This window comes from Heteronotia binoei, chromosome 3 (genome assembly GCF_032191835.1).
Source record: "Heteronotia binoei isolate CCM8104 ecotype False Entrance Well chromosome 3, APGP_CSIRO_Hbin_v1, whole genome shotgun sequence".
Classification (NCBI taxonomy): Eukaryota; Metazoa; Chordata; class Lepidosauria; order Squamata; family Gekkonidae; genus Heteronotia; species Heteronotia binoei.
In genome coordinates, this window is record NC_083225.1 from 103,323,608 (window position 1) to 103,345,936 (window position 22,329).

Genomic DNA, 22,329 nt, shown 5'->3' on the forward strand with positions numbered 1-22,329 from the left:
TAACGAGCTCTATCTGCCCGGGTTTGATGTTAGAGTTTTCCTTCTCTTGGCTGGCGAGGTTGGTGAGCCCTGCCTGCCAATCCGGTTATACCACTGGACATTCGGTCGCACCATGACGTGGCAAACTCTGTGAGAAACGGGGGGGACCAGCGGGAAGGTGTTGCCACGGATGTAGTAATGCAGGAGGGGCCATTGCAGTGACCATCTGCCAGGCATAGCTGGACAGTGACCACGCGGCGTTCACTACACTGGGAAAGGAGAGGCTATGTATTACGCATACACTTTCCCTGGGGGGGCAGGATACCCAAGAGGGAGCCCACCCCCCCCTCCCACCCCACTGCACATAATACGCATGTGTAAATGCTGTCAAGTCCCAGCCAAGTGATTAAGCAGAGGTGGTTTTATATTGCCTTCCTCTGCAAAGTCTTCTTTGGAGGTCTCCCATCCAAGTACCAACTTTGCTTTTCTTCTGAGAGCTGATGAGATTGGGCTATACCATGCTGCCTTCCCTCCTACAGCACTTAATATATATGATTATTCCATTACTTATTATTTTTCATTTACTTCAGTCACTTGTAGTGGATTAGCTCAGAGGTGTCAAGCATACAGAGCCATCCCACAAGCAACTGCTCATTACCTTTATTTCCAGATGATAATGTACACATTATATCCCTGTACACTCTTCCAGTGCTAATGTGTAATGGGCAGTGGAAGTGGGAGGGTGGGCATCAGGGAGATACTTTAAGGAAATACTGGAGGAGTGTTAATGTTTAAAACATGTTCATGTTTGTATTTTGAGTAAAAAATAGTATTGTTGGGTTTGCCTGTGTCCTTTATAAAGTTTGTAACTCTGGTACCAGGCATTACATTTTATGGCACACATGGGCTGACCTGACAAAGCGACATTTATGTCAGATCTTGCCCTCGTAACAAATGAGTTTGACACCTCTTTAGCCCACAGTTGAAAGGTGACACCTAGAAGCTTTACTCTCTTTATGCATATACTTGGGCAAAACCATCCAGTCCTGTGCTGACTAGAGTTTTTTGAAAGGTTAATACAAAATGAATAGTTTTAGTAGCTCTAAGCTGATTGCACATTATGAAGTCCTCATGGCTACAATGAGTATTTTGAATTGCACATGTGCTGAGAATTCTGTGTCTGTGCTTCTCAGGCAGGTTCACAGGGAGAAGGGGCTTCATCCTCCCTGGGGCAGCCTGACACCCCATGGTGCCCTAGGCAGACTCACTGCCTGGCACCCCCAAGCGCCCCCCCCCCCCCGGCGGCTCTGCGCCTCCTCCCTTCCTCCAGACCCTTCCCCATCCCATGTCAATTTCATTGCTGGAACCGGCTCTAGCGCCGTGTTCCAGCTATCTAAAGCACACACACACCCCCCGCGAATGATCACTCAATCGCGGGTAAAACTACGCCGTAGGGGCGGGATGCGCTTACAGTCCATCAGGACCAGCATCCTGAAAGGGCACCCCGCTGCCACTGACTCCTCCCCTCCCCACTTACTGGATGGGAGAGGAGTCAGCAGCAGCAGGGCGCCCTTTCAGGACACTGATCTTGATGGACTGTAAGCGAGTCCCAGCCCCGCGGTGCAGTTTTACCCGCGATTGAGTGATCGGCCAGGAGAGGGAGGGTTTAGATAGCCAGAACTCGGCGCTACAGCCTAGTTTGCCTAGTGGGCAAGCCGACCCTGCATCCTCCTCCTTGTTCCATTTTCTTGACCTTAAATGGCACTGGAAAGCTGCTATTTGCTCAGCTGGGAAACCAGAGTAACAATGGCTACATGTAAGCTTATTAACAGAGCTAATGGGACATTTCAGATTGGGTAAAATGGATGGGGCATGGAGAAGGCTGAATGCATGTCATGGTGCTGATCCTAATCTGACTCACCAATGCTTGGGAAGCCTGGAACTCTCAGTGCCACTATGATCCAAATCTCTTGTGGCAGCCAAATATAATGTGTAAATCAGCTCTTGCAGTTATGGAAAAGAAGAGAAACCTTGCACAAAACCCCCAACAGATTGATAGCAGGTCTTTTCAGTGCTTTAGGTACATAAACAGATTTTTCCAGCCATGATACTAACACTGAGACATTCTAACTGAATTCACCATATCATCTTAACTGTTACAACATTCAATATATGTATCCTACCATTAGGCAGTGATTATTCCTAGCGAATATCTCATGTTGGCAAATGCTAAATATATTGGTGAATGGAAAGAAACAGCTTCAAAATCTATGTATCAGTAACAGCTTAAGAGATAAGAAACAAAGATATTTGTTTATTCTGTTTATATTGACTGAAATGATACAATAATTATAGAGGATATTTGCTCTTTTTAATTTCTTATGCTAGTGCTGACATATGCATATTGGGAATGTTTTCTTTCGACTTATTGTTATATTTAACTCTTTTCCTCAGGTATGTCATCAGGTATAACACTGACCAATAAGTGTATGATCAATCAGGTATGACCAAATGACACATTTTGGGGTGAACCATTTGAAAAAGAAAAGGGGTGAAAAAGAACCATTTCTTTTTAACAGACATATTTCAAGAGTCCTCTGGGCCTGGAATGCTTTTTGTATTCTTTGTCAAATCCAAACACTTATCACTTTTAATAACAATTGGTGGACACACCCAAATTTTGCATAGTTCCAAGGAATATAACTGGAGGTTTACCTCATATGAATCCTTATTTGATTTGTATTTTTCTATCCAACATAATTGGTTCATGTACACATTATCAGGAATGTCTGCTTTCTGGAAAGATAAAAAAAAGTGAGATTTACATGGGAAAATTCTAGCACCATTTAGTTAAAAATAATCACTGAAGAGGATCAAATTATGGCTTCCATATTATACTCTTAGAAAAGTTACTCAAAATCCTTGGAGGAGCAGGAATTCATCACAATGCTGTGGAAAAGTAAGGGGGTGAAATGCGTCCTAAGAGTGCTGAATTCAGGGCAGATAACCCATGCAGAAATGAAGGATGGGTTAGTATATGCAATAAGACAAACAGCCAATATCCCCCATTTGAGTGTGTCAATACAAAAAAACAAAAAAAGCAAATATTCTGATACACTGGGGGGGGGGGGTTTGTATTGACATACTCAAATGGAGAATACTGGCTGTTTATACTAACCCATCCTTCACTGTATTTTAATGTCTTTCTTTTTTTCTAATGGCAACCTATAATGGATGTTATAACCTCTTGAGAAACCATGTCCTCTATTTAAACTAACAAAGCCAGAATGTTACCTAGATTTATGGTACTTCACACCTACAACAGCAGTCTGCTTTTTATCACCATCCAGTGTTGTCAGCCCTGCTTTGTTCTAACACTAACAAACACAGATCCCTATTTGTGATTCTTTTAAACTGCTAAAAACATTCCCATGATTCTACATACCAACTCACTGCCCACTTATATTAAGAATTGCTGCTTGCCATTCCCATTTTGTCTGATGAAGTCTGCTTAAGAGCATACGAAAGCTTACATTCTGGATAAAACTTAAGTTGTTCTTAAAGATGCACTTGTCTACTGCTTTGTTCTATTGCTTCAGACCAATATGGCTGCCTACTGGAATCTATGTACTCCACAATGTTCCTGAGACTGCACTGACCTTAAAGAACATTTCACGGAGTGAGGTGGATGTAATGGAAATGTGAAGGTGAAAAAGATCTGATATGGTAGTAGGCAAATTCATTCTGGAACACTTTTTTGGTGTTAGCTAAACTTTTCTCTACCCCAGTGATCATCACTGTCCAGGGTGAGAAGTAGATCTAGTCCCTCCCTTTCCTGTCTGTGAACAGTCTTCAGGCACTTTGGTTTTTGTTATACAAAACCTAGTAGGGGTCTCTGAAAATTAAGCCAGCACCTATCCTGGATTCTGTTTCTTGGTCATGCTGGAGTATGGCAGAATGGAGAGTAAGTGGATGTAGAATGTTTGGGAATGGCTTTTACATAGAAACATTTAATTCTGTCCTTTAGGTTACCTCAAGAATGATCTAAAAATGTGCACTTTTAAAAAAGTGTTGAAGTCACACACACACATTCATATTAATTGTCTTTAATAAGACAATTGTTTTTAATAAAGAATTTTCTTTAATCCAGGCTCTGACACCAGAAGTGAGTGAAACTGACGGAAACGTGCTGAAAAAAATGACATGCAGGTCATTAATGCTCAGGAGGGGTCAGGGGAACTTCAAGTCTGACAGGCAGGTAACAGACACCAGAATATTGCTATATCCAAATGTTAGCTATTGTCATTAAATTATCAATTTGGATTAATTATAACAAGGATGAGGTATTTTTATTCAGATTTTTATAATGTTCAATGCCATACTTACTCTAAGGCCTGCCAAATACTGTTCCAGTTTCTTATTAAGTAGGACATAGATGGCAAGAGTGTGACAAGCTCTGTTAGAAAGGACAGTATTGATTACATCACTGTTCTTATAGCCCAGTTTTTCAGTCATGTAGAGCAGCACACTTTGGCTGATATCTTCTACGTGGATTCTACAAAAAGAGAAATGGGAACAAGTTAATTTTGCTGTTTTTAAGGGAATCAGAACTGTAAGATAATGGAACAGCTCAGGAGATCTCTTCTATGAGAGATAGTACTCTCTCTCTCTCTCTCTCTCTCTCTCTCTCTCTCCTGTACTATACTGTAGTCTATTGCAATGTATTGTGTGTATCACTTTCCTTTGTAGCCCCCCTTCTTCATTTATGGTATGTCATGCCTCAGACAGCTTTCTATTGCACTATTTTCCAGTTCTGTAATTCTAGTCCTACTACACTGTTTACTGGAGGCCTGACTGAATTATCTTTCTAATTTGCTTTAAATCAGTGAGAAACGCAGACTATAAATAAAGTTAGTAACAACAGCAATAATAATAATCTGCTTTTCTGTAATAAAAATGTGTGTGTGTAAATAACTAGGTCTATGATCTTGTGAAGCTGCATTATTTTTAAACAAAAAGGCCGAATGTTACTGAGCCACCTTATGGCATCCTTTTTTTTGCCTTTTGATTCTATATAACGTCAGTTTGTTCAAATACGGTGTGTGAATACATAAACATTCACTGGAAATATGCATGACCCATAACATATATTGTACATGAACTAATTTCTTTTTGAGTGGCTGAACATATGAGTGCAAATATTTACCACTTGATTGTAAAGCTTGAGTTGTGAAGGTGCTGAGTACAACCTCTAGAACAGCTTTTTAAGACATCATTACCATATTATAGATTATGGATGGAATCCTATGGATCCATTCCAGTAAGGGCAGCACTTCTTTCCATGAACCTTCTATTGATATATATGAAGTTTTCTACTGGCAATGCCTACCACATTGATACAAAGTTCATTGTGCTAAAGAAGGGTACTGTCATTAATAGAATGGACCTGTAGATTCCAATCTATTGCATTTAAGAAGATTTTCAAATGGTTCAGCAATGTTATCTGAGGCTATACTGTCAAAAGAGGCCAGTGTTTCTGTTCAGTATCATTTCCAAGGCATTATTCCCCCCAATATATTAAATATACTGCATTTTATTTATCACATATACGGGACATGAAATGCATATTTTGGAATGTGTTCAAAATATATGGGTGTGATCCAAGTGCTTTAGTTTGCACTGTTTTCAGCAGAGAGTTAAACAATTAAAATGGTAAGGAAATAGCCATCTGCCAAATTCTTTCAATTAAAGCAATGGAATATAAAATGCTCGACTGTCACTGGACTATGCACTGCATTTAGAAGAAGAAGAAGAATTGCAGATTTATACCCCACCCTTCTCTCTGAATCAGAGACTCAGAGCGGCTTACAATCTCCTATATCGTCTCCCCTCACAACAGACACCCTGTGAGGTGGGTGGGGCTGAGAGGGCTCACAGCAGCTGCCGTATCAAGGACAACCTCTGCGAGAGCTATGGCTGACCCAAGGCCATTCCAGCAGGTGCAAGTGGAGGAGTGAAGAATCAAACCCGGTTCTCCCAGATAAGAGTCCACACACTTAACCACTACGCCAAACTGGCTCTCGATAATAAATCTTGATTACCATATCTATATTTTTCTTATCATCATTATATATCTACATCTATATATATTCAATTGTTTTTGAAGTATGTCATTAAAATGCCTGTAACTAACTGCTTTCAGAGAACTGCGAGTAAGCCAATTAGCAACACTAAGCTTAACAAAGCCATAGGGAATTATTTGAATTAAAGTATTTAACTCCTTTTCTTTGTTCCTTATATATTTTTGGGCTGTTTTTCCACTCTGCCAATACACATATCAAGTAAAAGCATGTATCATGTATATTAAATGTCAAGAAAGTAACATGATATGAAGAATTTCTTGGTGACTGTGCCCTTATTCAGACTTGGTTGTCTTTCCTAATTTTCCACTCTGGTTGTAAATGTTATATGATCTGCTCAGCTGACATGTCCATCAGGCACAACTTGTATTTTTCTTTGGTTGATAATATTCTTTGAGAAATCAGAAGGATTTAATATTTTTGGATAATTCAAAATCTGTTCAAACCAATGCATCCAAGTGCCATTGGAATTATTTTTGTTCTACCTTTAGTCTGCTTCACGGACATAAACTGATAAAAGATATTGTGAGAGGGTAGTCATATTGATCTGCAATAGAACACCTAGATTCAAGTCCATATTTTTTGAGTGTAAATTTTACAGAAGCTTTGACACTCCAAACTGTATACCCCCAAAATCTTGTTAATCTCTAAGGTGCTACTGGACTTGGAAAAACAGGTTGCTTACCTGTAACGGATGATCTTCGAGTGGTCATCTGTGCATTCATACCTATGGGAGAAAGCGCGCCTGCGCTGATCCGATCGGTACTTAACAAGCCAAGGATTTTCGCGCTCAGCTCCAGTGGGCATGCTCAAGAACCCAACCACTCATGCTCACAGAGTGGGTGCAGAGATCCCGTCAGTTCCTTCTGACCGCTGTATGATCCTAAAGAGTGCCGAAGGACCAACAGCAGTGGGGAAGGAGGGTGGGTGGTGTGAATGCACAGATGACCACTCAAAGATCATCAGTTACAGGTAAGCAACCTGTTTATCTTCTTCGTAGTCTCTGTGCATCACACCCATGGGAGATTAGCAAGCTAGGCCTATGTCTGGAGGAGGGTGCTGGAGGTCATTCAGACACAGCAGACAGCAGAAGCACATTGCACACTAGAAAAAACACAAATGTAGATAGACAGTAGAGGCATAACAGCATGCTGACTGGCCTAGATCGTAGCTCTGTAGATCTGTTGTAGACCTCTGTGGATCACCTGGTGCAGCAGAGACATGGCTAAGGCCCTAGTTGAGTGACCTCAAGGCAGGAAAAGAGGCAATCCATGGTAAGGGACAGTAGGGCTCAGGATGTCCGGTTAGGCCTCCGGGAAGTCCCTGAGATCTTACAGTTTAGCTTGGAAGAAACTGTGTTGAAGAACAAGTTAGTATTGTTTCTAGAGTTGAATGAAGAACACAAAAGGAGGACCATTTTGATATCCAAAGAAAGGAGACTTTCTTTATTTGCCAACCTACAAAAAGAATGTTTGCAAAAGAGATGTCAGAGTTACAAAGGGAATTCAGACTCTTTTTCCAAGAGAAAGAATACCGCTGGAAAGTGGGGAAGAAGTATATTCTCATCATGAAAACAAAGGGTATCATAACATAGAGCCAGTAGTCCAGCTATCCAACCAGTGAGAAAGACAGCCATCAATAATGCTGCTCCCCATGACAATAAATGAATTGAACCAGTAGCCAGGGGTTTGGAGAGGTTCCCTGGCAGGATTGATAAGAGAAAGGCAGATGCCAAGGCGGAGTGGTCATTTGGCATAAAGATGAAAGCCGAGGTGGCCTTTAGGAAGTGAATAATAGAAGAGTGTGAGGTTGACCGGTACCCATCAATGGAGGTACAGTGTGCCAAGACGGCCAGGAGGCTGTTCAACCGAAGAGGAGTTGAGGCTGCAGCCCACAATTATGCTAATAGGATGTTCCATATTTGGAAGAAAAGTAGGGGGAGTCTCTGGGACGAGATGACGCAGAAGAGGAAAGTAGCGATGGCAAAGCCATCATAGTTATGCCCTAGAGCAGTGAGGGCATGGCTTAGGAATTTGTTGGCTACCCTGGAATTTCAAGGTGCACATGGGAACACATAGAGGTATTGGCTGCGTCGCAGGAAAGGAGACAAGATCTGGTATCCACTCCTGGTCTGGGGTAGAATTGCTGATGTTTCCTATCTTACTCAGATGCTGTCGATTGGTGAGTGACCCCAGAGGCATAACAGAGGGTGGAGAAAAAACCTCTCAACATGAGGGGATGGTGCCCTGCAGATTCAAGAAATCGCCTGTATGTTCAGGTCCGCAAGTGGGCAGATGACCTGTGGGAAGAGTGGAAGTCCATACCGTCTGTCCACATTCCCAGTACTAGGGTACAAGCATCCTGGCAATAGCCCATCTGTGACAGCTATAAGATGAGGGATGAGGCATTTATGCAAGGTTGAACACAGACCTCTCTGCAAGTGATAGCTGAGGGAAGTGTGTAGTGGATCTTATCGCCAGCGTTCCCAGAAAATGATGTGGTAGTTGGCATGGTCGGGAGGTTATAAGTGACTTGATACAGCCTGTCCCTGCCTCCTGTTTCCAGTATTCCAAGGAGGTCTCCCATCCAAGCACTTGACAGGGTTGGCCCTGCTTAGCTTCCGGGATCTGATGAAATCAGGTTTGCCTGGGCTATCCAGGTCAGGGCTGGTAAGCTCTTGACACGGGATCATTCATGTGCATCTTCCAGAACCAGAGACTGGTTTGTAATGATCCAAAAGGAAGGATAGGGAGTTGGACAGATGTCCCGAAAAACAGAAAGAGCTCCCATTATGCACCAATCCCATGGTTCGGGCAGTAGGGAAAGGTGGAGCAACAGGGGGTCTCTGAAGAGTCAGAGAGATCTGAGGCACCAGAACTCCAGAAATGCAGGGCTGGTAAGCACCCGGACCGAAGTGGTTGAGGCCATAAGGCCCAGCGAGGATCGACATGGAAAACTGTGTGTTCTTACCATGTTTGGAGCACATGCACAAAAGAGAAAGTTCTGCACTCCCCGTATGATGTGTGCACGTGTGTGGACCCCACAGGCTAGCATTCATAGTTGTCCCTTAGAGGATTTTAGATGTCTTTCTTTCTTTCTTTCTTTCTTTCTTTCTTTCTTTCTTTCTTTCTTTCTTTCTTTCTTTCTTTCTTTCTTTCTTTCTTTCTTTCTTTCTTTCTTTCTTTCTTTCTTTCTGTTGGAATAGGTCAAAATGGACTGAGCATTGTAAATGAAGATCTATTTGGAGTTAGCAACCAACAGTTACAGGAGTGTGGTTAAACCTAGGAAGCAGAGAAGGCTGAGATTTATAGTTTGAGAAGGATGCATGATGATTTCAAGTGCCCAATGGAAGTGAAGTGGTCCAACTGAAATGTAGTGGGAATACACACTCAGTAAATTAGGGGTGCTAATCCCTACCTCACGTTAGTTGGCAGGAGCATATCATGCAGGGCAGTCCTGCTAAAATTGTACCAGAGGGACTAGTACTAGTGTCAATTGGAGAGCCAGTTTGGTGTAGTGGTTAAGTGCACAGACTCTTATCTGGGAGAACCAGGTTTGATTCCCCACTCCTCCACTCGCACCTGCTAACATGGCCTTGGGTCAGCCAAAACTCTGGCAGAGGTTGTCCTTGAAAGGACAGCTGCTGTGAGAGTCCTTTCCAGCCCCACTCACCTCACAGGGTGTCTGTTGTGGGGGAGGGAGATTGTGAGCTGCTCTGAGACTCTTCGGAGTGGAGGGCGGGATATAAATCCAATATCATCTTCTTCATCTAGTACTCTGTGGATCCTGATGAGGCAGAGGCCTCCCAGTCCTGTTCTTGATACCATGAAGTGCTGAAAGGGAAGGTGGAAACTTCGAAGGGTAGAAGAGCTTAGTCACTGAACAGGAATAATGGGACTTCTGCCAGGAGGACAGTTGGTATTAATATGAGCCAGTACTGAGGCAGAACCCTGCTTCTAGGAGAGTTCAGATGGTTGGTGCTAGGATTGTCGTTTGTTCTAGGCTGTGTTCCGGATGGTATAGAACCTGGAGGCAGACCCAGATTGCAGAGCGTTGTGATACTCCTGAGCATCTCATGCCAAATAGTATCTGCAGTAGAGTGGACAACAACTGTCTTGAGCAGGAAAACTTTAGTATATGTTCTAGTGCCCGACTGGGGCAGCAGAGCGAAGACATGATTGGCATCCAGGAATAACAACTACAAATGATGAGTTGTTGTGAGGACAAGAGCATGCCCCCTTTGAATTAGTTTGACAGCAGAATGCTGAACATACTGGGGGTGGGGGAGGCAGTACTTCTGAGAGTTGTTGCTCTAACATAAACTGCCAGTAGCTGGTGTGAGTGGAGCAGCGGAGGGTCTAAATGCCAGGGTACCAACTGAATAAAATGTCTTGCCCAAGGTGTCAATTTCCCTCCCCCCCCCAAAAAAAGGAGGGCTAGAAAGAGAGAGTTCGGTCCCCAGTTCATGTATCATACACGTATGATCCGGCCAAGGAGAGGAACTTGGAGGAAGGATTGGTGTAGTTCGAACTTCTTAGTCCTTTATGGCACTACTGCTAGAAAGGGGGTGGGTGGGTGCTAAAACAGCAAATGCCAAGTGAAATGATGTTAAACACCATTGCAGTGGTCGAGGGTTGAAGTTGATAGGCGAAAGCGTCAGGGTATAGTCTAATGCTTTCATGCAGTTGCCGTAGGAATTAGGATCATCTGATGGTAAAGGCAGAGACCATAAAGCTCAGGGTAAAGAAACAGTGTGGAGGTAGGCAAGGCTTGATCTGCATCAAAACAGCCAGAGGATGGATAGAGATGCTGATATTCGGTGCCGATGGCAGAGCCATGTGAGTCTGCTCTGGAGGATTGTGCGGATGCTTCTTCTAGCATTGATCCAGTAATAGAGCAGCCAGGTCGTTGTTGCCAACAGTAGTATGATGGATGGTAAAGCATCCAGTTGCATAAGGGAGGTTGTATTGCTGGGCCAACCTGGGAGGTCCTTAGAACAAAAGCAACAAAAAGCTGCTGGGACACGGTGTGTGCCCCCTGCAGTCTGTCTTTATAAGACTAGAAAGAACCCATGTGAAAACGAGGATGACAGTGGAGAAAGGTAAAAAAGGGGGGGTCAGCATCATCGTTGCCGACGAGCCTCTGCCCTCGAGGTCGAACGTCGGTATGGGGGAGCACTTTGGCTCCAGTGCCCACGAGACTGGCCAAGCAGAGGGGCATTGGCACTTGGGGCCACAAGCATCGATGGGAGGTGCGTTTGCGCTATGAACTGGAGCGCGGAAGCACTCGGATCGGGAATAAGCTGAGCGTCGGGGGGTTCAGTCGGCAATGTCAGGAGTTGAAGACAGAAGTGATTGCCGATTCTGACGCTGATCCTTCCAATGCCGATCCTTCAGTGGGCAAGTGGCGTATGACGATAGAAGTCATGTTTGCCATGCCTGCTTCCACCTTGAATCCCTTGTCCTCCCCACAGCAATTGCTGATAGGTAGAAAGGACTCCGACTTTGATGCCGAGAATGCTTGTAGGTCAGAGCGGTCGGAAAGGGAAGAGCCATGAGAGTTTGTCTTGCTCTCAGTGGGCTCCGGCACCAACATAGCGAGTTGGGCCGTGTGTTGTCCAGGCTGGAAAACATCGAAGTCCATTGAATCAGTTAGGGAGACGACTCAAGCAGTTTGAACAGGCACGTTGCTGGCTTTTTCCTCGTTAATCAGGAGGATTGGTGAAGATCTATGCTGTGAGTCCCTCTGGGCAGGGAGAGCGGAGGAAACGAATCAGGAGGGGAAATTTGACCCCAGCACTTGAGTCAGCAAGAGAGCCCGCCTCCATTGCTTTTCCTTAACAGGGAAGGGGGAAAAAGGGGGGGAGAAATCCGAAGGGCTGAGGAGAGTAAAGTTTTCGACTTGTCTCCATCTCACTAGGTTTGTTTGTTATTATTTGCTTTTGAGATAACATGAGAGGCAGAAATAGGATTAGAAGTGGCTATTTGAAAGGGGAAGTAAATAAAAGTACCAGCCAGAGTGAGGAGATCAACTGATCAGCGCGGCGGTCAGAAGAGAACTGACGGGATGTCCGCGCCCACTCTGTGACCACGCGTGGTGGGGTTCTTGCACATGCCCACTGGAGCTGAGCACGAAAATCCTTGGCTTGTTAAATACCAATCGGATCAGCACATGTGCGCTTTCTCCCATGGGTGTGATGCACAGAGACCACGAAGAAGATCTAGTTGTTCCCCTCAGCTGCTTTTGACACTGTGGATCATGTTTTTCTTTTATATCACCTTTAAAATTCTGCTGGGGTATCAGAGTTAAGTCTGCACTGGTGTCAGTGTGTGTGTGTGTGTGTGTGTGTGTTTTGGTGTGTGGGGTCCAAGTTTGGCAGAGGGTAGCATTTGGGAATGGGCACATTTCAAATAAATTGCAAGTTTATGAAAGGGAAAAAACCTATAGTTTCTTTTTCAGTCCACACAGTGACTATAATGTCCGAGTTTGTGGAGTAAAGCATAATTTATTTTATCCAGTTAGCATCTGGACTGTCCAAAGTCACTGTTTAATCTGATGGTTCACATTAATAAGCAGTTATGTGGTTACAGAAAGAGAACTCATATCTTCAGCAGATGTATTGGAAGTCATATGAAAACTATGTGTGGCTGTTGGCACTTTTTATTACTGCATATTTCACCCTTATCTGCAATACAATGAAACAGATATGTGCAATCATCATGTGTGATTATCAATACACATCTTTCACTGTTTTTCCATTTGCATAGGAAGGGGTTAGGAAATTCAGAATGTTTAAGTGCTGCAAAGATGCAGTAGAACATTAATGCTTTGACAGTGATTCATTGCATCCTCCTTCCTCATCTACCAAAGCGGTCATTTTTTTTTTTCTTATGCAGTTCATTTACCCACCACTTTTATGGCTAAAAGCCAGCTCCTAATTTCCTTATAATCACAATAATGTTTATATCCATCAAGTACAATCTAAACTAGAGACCCAGGAAAGGTACCAACCTCCTCTGCTGTATTAATATGTATCCATGTGTTATATAACCCTCATTACCATAGTAACCAGCACCTCATAATTACCGAAGTTTTTTATCCTCACAAAACCCTTGCTGAGGTTGGGAAATATCATCCCACACATTAACAGGGCCAAGACAAAGGCACAGAGAAAACAACACAACTTCCCAAAGGCTTTGCTGATCTCCGGCTGGATACAGGAATTGATCCCAGCAATCCTAGGACCAGCTCCAGTATACTAAGCATAAGATAATTTTTCTTCTCATTCTATATGGCTGATAAAATAAGAAAGAGAACGTGAAATGACAGCTGGTACATCAAAGTGGTTAGGACTCTAGCTGATTCAAACGTCTTCTCTCATTTCATCTAGCTATAATGACTTCTATGGAATTTTCTCCAATTAGCAGAGCTACCTTATCTGGTATGGTCTGTGTTTTGTACTTTACCTGTTTGGATATGTGACACTGTTTAATGGTTTGCCGTTTTCATTAAGCCATCGATTTGCTAAAGCTTGTTGGATGTTTGGCCTCTTTGTAGGATCTGGCTCTAGCAGAGATCGTAGGAAGTTTATAGCTGCTGTAAAGACATGAGGGGGGAAAAACAAGCATCATATGTTTTGTAACTGAATCCAGCAGCTGAGTAATAATGGCAAGTAACCTTACCAAAAACGTTTTAACCCAGAAATTTACTACCCATAGTCTTTTATTTATGACACAGAGAAGCATTCTGAATTGGATGCATACTGGATTCTTTGCAGGCTCTTTAAGGGAACACTATTCACATAGATGGATTTGACAGCTTACAGCTCAATCCAGACTTACGTGGCGGCTGGTTGCTCAGGCGTGGGCGGAACTACGGTGCTGCTTGTTGGCTTCCAAAGTGGTTTGCGGCACACCCAAGCCCAGGCCGCCACCTGTAGATGTGTAAAATATGCTGGAGTGTGGGCTCCCGGAACAGTGTGAGGGCGGGGGCAGGAGTGGGCGCTTCCACAGGGATGCCAGGGATTGGGTGGCAGGAGCCGGAGAGAGCACTTCCTGGCAATAGGCTACCCGCATGCCCTACCCCCTCACGCACACACCCAGCCGCATGGTGTTGCTGTGTAATCTTTAGGGAAGCATCCGGTCAGCACTTACCGCTAGCTCCATGGAGCAGCCTACCTGCCAAAGGGGCGAAGCTAAGCCCCTGTCAGCGTCCCTCCCATGGGCTGCATGGCCGGATGGCATCCCAGATGCCGCGGGGGCCCCCTGCCAGCGCACAGTAGGCCACCCCCTGCAGGCACGCATGCACCAAAGGTGCCGGTGACAGTTGCCGCGGTGGCTTGCACTCGTGCCCGCCCGCAAAGAATCGGACACCCAGGGGCACGAGACAGTTTTGAAGTGACCATGTGAAGGACTCACCTCCCCCCCTCCACTCCCAATCCCTCTTGAATAAGGACTCAATGCAATGTGGAGAGATAAGATTAAAGCACCCGGCTGCAGAGGGGCTGCCGCCTGACCCTTCATAGGAAGCAGCTGCTCCACCCTTGCGGCCTCCTGTGACTGCCTCGCCATGGCCAGGAGACTGGACAAGTGGCCAGTGGCCGTGGACATGGTCCCCTCCATCCCCGCCATCCAGAATTGGGCTGCGGCCATGGCCTCCCGCCATTCCCAGAGCCCCTCCAGCCAGTCCTGCTCTATGGCTGCCCAGAAGGAGGATAAGGTGGTGGGGATTATTTGAGCTGGCCATAGTCCCCAAGCCCTGCTTCCTGCCCACCTCCACAGCCTTCTGCATCGCTGTCACCTTCCGGATCCCCCAGCGGCTCCCCCTGGTTGGGGCCGGGGCCAGAGGGGGACGTTCCTGCACACAAGTCTGCCATGCCCGCCCCCTCGCATTCCTGGCCCCCGGGGCATGGGGAGGGGATGTAGGCAGATCCAGGGTCTGCAGCATGAGGGAGGCAGCTAAGGCCGACTGTCTGCTTGGGAAAGCCCTCCGTAGGTTCTCCAACATGTCGGCCACCAGTGTCACAATGTGGCTACCTGCAAAACGGGACAAGGGTCAGATGCTGGCATAAGCAGCCAGTCGCGGACGCTCCACGCCCCGTGCTCAGTGTTGCACCTTGAGAGGACTCAGGCCGTTCATCATCTGTGGACAGATAGAGGTCACCCACCGCGGCATCCATGACCTCCTCACTTGATGCGTCCTCCCCGAATTGGTGCTTCCTGACAGCTGTCTGGAAGTCCTGGGGGCAGCAGGCGGTGCTGGACCTGCTGACCTCCCATCCCGCAGGTGCTCGGCACCCAGCTTCAGTCCTTGGCTGTCTCGCTAGAGTGGCCTCCTGCCTCCGAATCCACAGTGGAGGTCATGGGAGTCACCTGGGGGGGGGGGAAAGGGTGTTGCTGTCAGAATCTGGCAGTCCCACAGTGGTGAGGATGGGGGTGATGAAGGTGCCAACCTACTGTGGATCACCTCAATGCTGTGGCCAGCTACAGCTACTGGGTGGATGAGGGATCCGCCAATGCAGTTTAAGACCATACCGCTGAATAACTGCACTTACTGGACTGTTTTAATGCTGTTAAGTTAATGTTTACTGTTTTATATTGTTAAATTTAAAGGCTTTTAACCACTGTATGTTTTTATGAAATGTTGTTAGCCGCCCTGAGCCTGCCGAGGTGGGGAGGGTGGGATAGAAATAATTTTTTTTATTATTATTATTATTATCATTATCATCATCATCATCATCATCATCATCATCATCATCATCATCATCATCATCATCATCATCCCATGATTTCCTCAGAGCCAGTCAGGGCCTGGGCCACCACCTCCTATAGGTCGAGCCCTTGAGATGCCAGACCTGCTTCTTGGCAGGGCCTAAGGAGTCATTCTAACGCTTCAGGGTGGACTGCTCTGTGCAGAGGACCTGGCTCACTGTGGACACTCACTCCACCGCCATACGCCAGAAACCTCTCCGACGGAAGTTTGTTCCACTGGCTCTTGTGGCAGCGAGCGTCACCGCGACGTTCTCAGCCATCAAGCCAAAGAAAAGCGCCTTCTCTGCCTCAGTCAAGTTGGGTTGGCGATGACTCTTGGTCAATGCCGATCTGTCTGCCTCCATTCCTTCCACAGGCAGTGGAATGCGAGGGCTGGTGGCCGCAGCTGGTTGATTGTGGTTGCTCTCACACCGCCCCGCCCCCCCACGGGACACCAGCAGAGCATCTGTTGGCCTCGATGGCCCCACGCCACTGCTCGTGCAAGGCCCCTCACAGCTGCAGCAGCGTCTGGAAGCTGTGGTGGAGTGCCTCGGGGCTGCAGCACGGCCACCACAGCCCATGTCACAGCGCTGAAACCATGGGGGCCCGTAGCGGGTGGTGCCTCCTCATCCTGCCGCCAGAGCCCCTCCAGGTGCAGCCATTGCACATCCTTCCCGCTCTCTATGTGTGGGTTGCGCGGTGGCGGCGGAGACGCCATCAGGTGCGCAGATACCAGGAGTGCCTGAACACTTTACGTCTCGAGGATGCCACCTGTCTGGACCACTTTCACCTGGACCGCGCCGCCATCCAGGACCTGTGTGAGCAGCTCGGGGCGAGCCTCTGCAGCGAGGTGACCGGCCCCCGCCCCATCCTGCAGCAGGTCCTCATCTCCCTGTGCTTCCAGGCGACTGGCTCCTTCCAGGGTATGGTGGCCGAGGTCCTGGAGGTCTCCCAGTCATTGGCCAGCCACTGCCTCTACTCCTTCCTATATGCCTTGTTTCAGCGACTCCAGCAGCATGTGCAGTTGCTAACAGGCGAGGAGGAGCTGCAGACTGTCAGAGCTGGCTTCGCCGCGGCTGCGAGGTTCCCCAATGTCATGGGGGCTGTGGACTGCATGAATGTTGCCTTGGTTGACCCTGCGGGAGGATCCCATGGTGTACCGGAACAGGCACCACTTCTACAGCCTCAATGTGCAGGCATCCTGCGACCACCAGGGACTCTTCACAGATCTGGTGGCGAAGTTCCCAGGGAGTGTACATAACGCCCAGATTTTCACGTCCTCGGGCCTCAATCGTCTCCTGGCAGCCTGGCTGGATGGGCAGGGGTGGCTGCTAGATAAGGCCACCAGGTGGTGGCATGGGACACCCCTCCCATCCTCTGTCCTCACCTTTCTGTCCTCAACAGATGACCCTTTGCTGCCCAACCAGCTAACGCCGTACCAGGATGTGCCCAAAGACCGGGAAGCATACAACCAGGTGCACAAAGCCACTCTCATGGTCATCGAGCGTACCTTCGGGCAGCTGAAGATGAGGTTATGTTGCCTGCACCAAACAGGTGACCAACGCAGCATGCAACCCCTGCCTGTGGCTAAACTGGTTGCTGTGTGCGTCATGCTACACAACATCACCACCTGTAAATGCCTGCTAGCCCCTCAGGACCTTCCCCTTCCAGACCCCAGGTCACCAATGGGGGAGAATGAGGAAGTGGGGGCATGGGTCGCTGCCCAGCAGGACTTTGGGGGGCACTTGCATCGGGAGTGTGTGTGAGGTCACATATGGGCCAATCAGCGCGCGGGTAGAGCGCTCAGGGACGAGAGGTGCCCAGGGAGTCCCCCCAGCCACAGAGCCATGTCCTTGGGACGGCCATGAGCAGAGTGCGTGGGGGATACAGGGGGCCGGGGCGAGGTGGGAAAAGTGAGACACAGAAGACAAGATGGACATGCTGGGCTAAGTTTACTGATCTGCAAGTAAGGGGAGCAAGCTCACACTTGGAGATTCCTGGCTCCAGCAATCTGAAATGCCGTTGCTGGAGAACACACCAACAGCTGCGGGGCTGATGAGGCCGGCTGGCTGTGCTCTGGTGGCCGCAGAGGCTGGAGTGCAGTGCACACACTTGAAAGACAGGAGAGATGGGGGGAGCCTTGCCGGCTTCAGGCATAGGGCTCCACCCCTTGATGGGAGCACATTCAGCCAGTGCTGAAAGAGCTGCACTGGCTAGCTATTGTGTTCCGAATCCGTTTCAAGGTGTTGGTATTGACCTTTAAAGCCCTTTATGGTCAGGGACCTGTTTATCTGCGGGACCGCCTTTCCCCATATATCCCCAAGAGAGCACTGAGTTCAGGGACAAAAAATCTGCTGTCCACCCCTGGACCAAAGGAAGCCAGGTTGCGTTTGACATGAGCCAGGGCCTTCTCGGTGGCAGCACCAGAGTTATGGAATGCTCTCCCGGAGGCCATAAGGGCCCTGCGGGACATTCCTACATTCCGCAGGGCCTGTAAGACCAAATTGTTTCGGCAGGCCTTCGATGCTTAAACTGAGAGAGAGCTGCCACCTGACATCAGCTAGAGTTCCTGGTGACCAACAGTCTGAAAAGCAGAACCGCCAACATAGTAATGGTACAGCACTGTGGAATAGTTTTTAAATTTTAATTGTATTAATGTTTTATAGATTTTATTGACATTGTTTTAAATCGTGTAAACGACTGCTGTAAGCCGCCCTGAGTCCACTTGCAGAGAAGGCAGGATAAAAGTCTAATGTAAATAAATAAATAAATTGCCCACGTTTCTAGAAACCACAGTCAAAATTTCTTAGATCAGCATTTCCCATTCACGGAGTTGTGACCTGACACTGGGTCACGGAAGCCTCAATACCGGGTCACAAAAAAAGCCAAAGCTAGCCCTGCCCTCAGCAAAGCCTGAGCTCTGTTCTGCTTCCTTCCTTCCCCCATCTCTGTGTTGTGCAAAGAAAAGCTATCTTTGAAGACTGACACGGGCTGCAAAGCCTGAACTCCGTTTGGCTTCATTCCTTCCCCCGTCTCTGTTGTGCAGAGAAAAGCTAGGCTTAAAGGGCCCAATGTTCACACTGAAAATGAGAAGCTAAATGCTGTTATTAGAGAATGTAGAACAGAGTTCCTAAACAATTGAGCCGTTAAAACTGAAGAAGGAATGAAACGTCATCAAAATCTAGATAAACATCTTTTTAAGAAAGCGGCTGTGTTGAAGCTATTTTCCTTAGGAGCACTCAGCTTGTGAATTTCAGTTAGACTATTTCCAAGTTTGGACTTATATCTATTCATTTGGGGATGGGTTTTTTTGGCCCCCTTGTCGTTTATGTTACTTTAAAAGGCCTTAGTACCGCTGGCCCCTATCAATATTGTATTGTTTATTATGTGTTGTACACACTCCTTGTAACGTATTTTTGCAAACTGTAAGACGGTGTATTACTTGGTGGCTTTGATCAGTCTACTAATTACATCAAGTGCCCTTCAAGCAGCAGATGAAGACTGACACAGGCTGCAAAACCTGAACTCTATTTGACTTCCTTCCTTCCCCCGTCTCTGTGTCGTGCAGAGAAAAGCGAGCCTTGGACTGACACAGGCTGCAAAGCCTGAGCTTTGTTTGGCTTCCGTCTTTCCCCTGTTTCTGTGTTGTGCAAAGAAAAGCTAGGCTTGAAGACTGACACAGTTTGGCTTCCTTCCTTCCACCATCTCTGTGTTGTGTAGAGAGGAGCTGGGCTGCCTCTCCTTCCTTCTCCTCCACCCACCCCCCTCCCCGGTGCTTGAGAGAAATGCTGGAGTCCACTGGCACTTTAGACTCATGAAGAATATGAGCTTTCATGTGCCTTGCAGTATGTTTTTTTGGGGAGATTTCCCCGGAATGCCTGGGCAGCAAAGGAGGGGGGGATGTTTTCTTCAGCCAGGAGGAGTGGGGAGTGGGCATTCCAGTAGCTTTTTTTTTTTTTAACTATCTAATGGTAAGTTGTTTTTTTCTTTGTCCCCCCTTCTTTTTTTCTTTCCCTGCAAGTGATGCTCTGTCTGCATTCTTGGTGCTGGGGGTGGGAAACAACAGTGGGAGGGCTTCTAGTGCCCTGGCCCTACTGGTGAACATTCTGGTGCTTTTGGGGCTTGGGTGAGAAAAGTTTGGACAGAATGATCCACTGACCTGATCCAACATGGCTTCTCTTATGTTCTTTCTTTCCATGTCTTTCTTTCCTTCTTTCCTTCCTTCCTTCCTCTTTTACTGGATGAAACTTTTATATTCATCATACTGTTGTTGCAGACATTGAAGCTCTGCCAATAAAAAGTTGGCACCCCCAGTTGTAGCCAGCTGGCCTTTCTATGATATTTCTGTGTGAGTGAGTGAGAGGTGTGGGGCTGAAAGAGATTGGAGACATAGGAGCTTTGCCAATAAAAAGTTGGCACCCCCAGTTGTAGCCAGCTGGCCTTCCTATGAGTTTTCTGTGTGAGTGAGTGAGAGGTGTGGGGCAGAAAGAGGTTATTGGAGATTACTGCTGTATATTTCAACAGCACTGGAAGTGATGAACTTGGCATCATTTTACTGGTCCTGCTTTTAACAGCTGTCTGACACCAAAATTAAACTCCTCTAGATATTAAAAAGGATGAAAGAAGTTCACTGGCTAAATATCTGCACAACAGGCTGCTTTTAAAGGCATGGGAAACACAGCCAGTAAAAAGCTGCAAGCCCCACATAAATATCCTTTTTGGGATAACTTCAGAAAAGCTTGTATGAACTTCATATATAACTTGAAATTAATTCATTAATTGCAGTACAATTCTCTGCTACCTTTCACAGCAATTTCCCAGTGTTTCAGTCAAGGTAAAGTATGAAAAATAGCTGTCAAAAGATTTTCTTGAAACCAAGCAAGCTTGGTTGTAGCTTGAGGCGGGGTTCCAGTAGCAGCAGCTGAAGAAAGAGCCTACTAAATGTGTCAGCATATTTTGAGGTAGAGAAGCTGCCAGGGCCCAGTGGGGTGGTACCTAGTGCTGGCATTCCTGATGGCAATAGCAACAGCACTCCCAACTGCATACACTGGCCAGTGCTGTTGAGGAACGGGTGTGTAGGTGGTGCATACAATTGAACATGAGCATTAGGAGACTTTGCAAGCTGGAGAAGGACACACAAACAGATAGGTGCATGCAGGTGTGGAGGCGGAAAGAGAGGACCCTGGGAATGTATGAATAAGTTGCAGACCACCCACTTTCCACCCCCATTTTGGCTCAGGATGTTTCAGAGAGATTCTTTTGAAATGAAGTTACTTAAGAAGAAGAAGCAGGCTTGGGGGAGTGCCCTGGTAGTGACATCACAGGAAAAGGTGGAGTTTTGGTTCAGTGTGCCCTGGAAATGACATCAATTGGCCCTTGACCTGGAAGTGACACCACAGGAAATGACGTAATTCCTGTCTCCCGGTTCCACCCCCAAAGTCTCCTGGCTCTACCCCTGAATTTTAGTGGGCCATGGAAAAGTGTGAAATTAACCAGGCCATGGGAAATAGAAGTTTGGGAAACCCTGTCTTAAGGTTCATTCTTTAATGCCTTTAGATGCATCTCTAATGCCATTTTGAGACAGGAAGCTGGCCTCCCTAGCATTAAAAATATGGAAACTTACTATTTGCTTTTGGTTAAGAGTTCACATAAAGCCGAAGGGCCTAATCCCATTTTTACTTGCAGCAGACCCCTTTCCTTTCTAGTCTGCTAAGATTATGGAAACAATCAGATCAATTGGGCAGAATCCAGAAGAAAAACAGGTTGCTTACCTATAACTGATGATCTTCTAGTGGTCATTGGTGCAGTTCCACATATGGGTCTTGCCGCTGGCAATGGATCCATACCTTGGAGTCTCCAACAGCTCACATAGAGCGTCTTTTGGCATGCTTTCCCACTCGCCCTGGGGAGCAGGCATCAACAGCGTATGCCTGGAGCGAGCAGAAGGCGCCCTTCCCACTCAGTTTCTTCCAGCCACTCCTGACAGTCTACATAGGCATAAATTAGCAGAAAAGCCAGCAGACTGGGTGGGTGGGTGTGACTGCACAGATGACCACTCGAAGATCATCAATTACAGGTAAGCAACCTGTTTATCTTCATTGTGGTCTCTGTGCAGTCCCACACATGGGTGATTAGCAAGCTGAAGAACAGGTGTGTGCTGGCAAGAAAAGTTAAAATACTCACAAATATATGCAGGCACTCACCTAGGATGACTTCAGTGGAAGATGGCTCTGCGAACCACTTGACTAAAGGAGGCGTCACGTCTGGCACAAACATCCAAAGCATAGTGGGAGATGAACATGGATCGAGAGGACCAGGATGCAGCAGAGCAAATGTCCTCTAAGGAGATGCCCTCAAGGAAGGCTGAGGAGGTCAAAACAGCTCTAGTTGAATGAGCCTTGAGACCTTCTGGTAAAGGTTGCTTCTGGTAAAGGTTGCTTAGCAACTTCGTAGCACAACCG

General features: G+C 46.7%; 1 protein-coding gene across 2 annotated transcripts in view; it reads right to left on the reverse strand.

Annotated features, from left to right (window-relative positions):
* HUNK (hormonally up-regulated Neu-associated kinase) overlaps nt 1-22,329 on the reverse strand; it is a 152,388-nt gene that overhangs the window by 20,504 nt on the left and 109,555 nt on the right. Inside the window, exons 6-8 of one of the 2 annotated variants that reach the window (XM_060234337.1) lie at nt 13,586-13,715; nt 4,366-4,534; nt 2,695-2,775 (exon numbers count right to left, since the gene is read on the reverse strand). In XM_060234337.1, coding sequence (XP_060090320.1) covers nt 2,695-2,775; nt 4,366-4,534; nt 13,586-13,715 — 380 coding nt within the window. The remainder of the gene's footprint in view (nt 1-2,694; nt 2,776-4,365; nt 4,535-13,585; nt 13,716-22,329) is intronic. The other variant, XM_060234338.1, reaches the window with a different exon arrangement.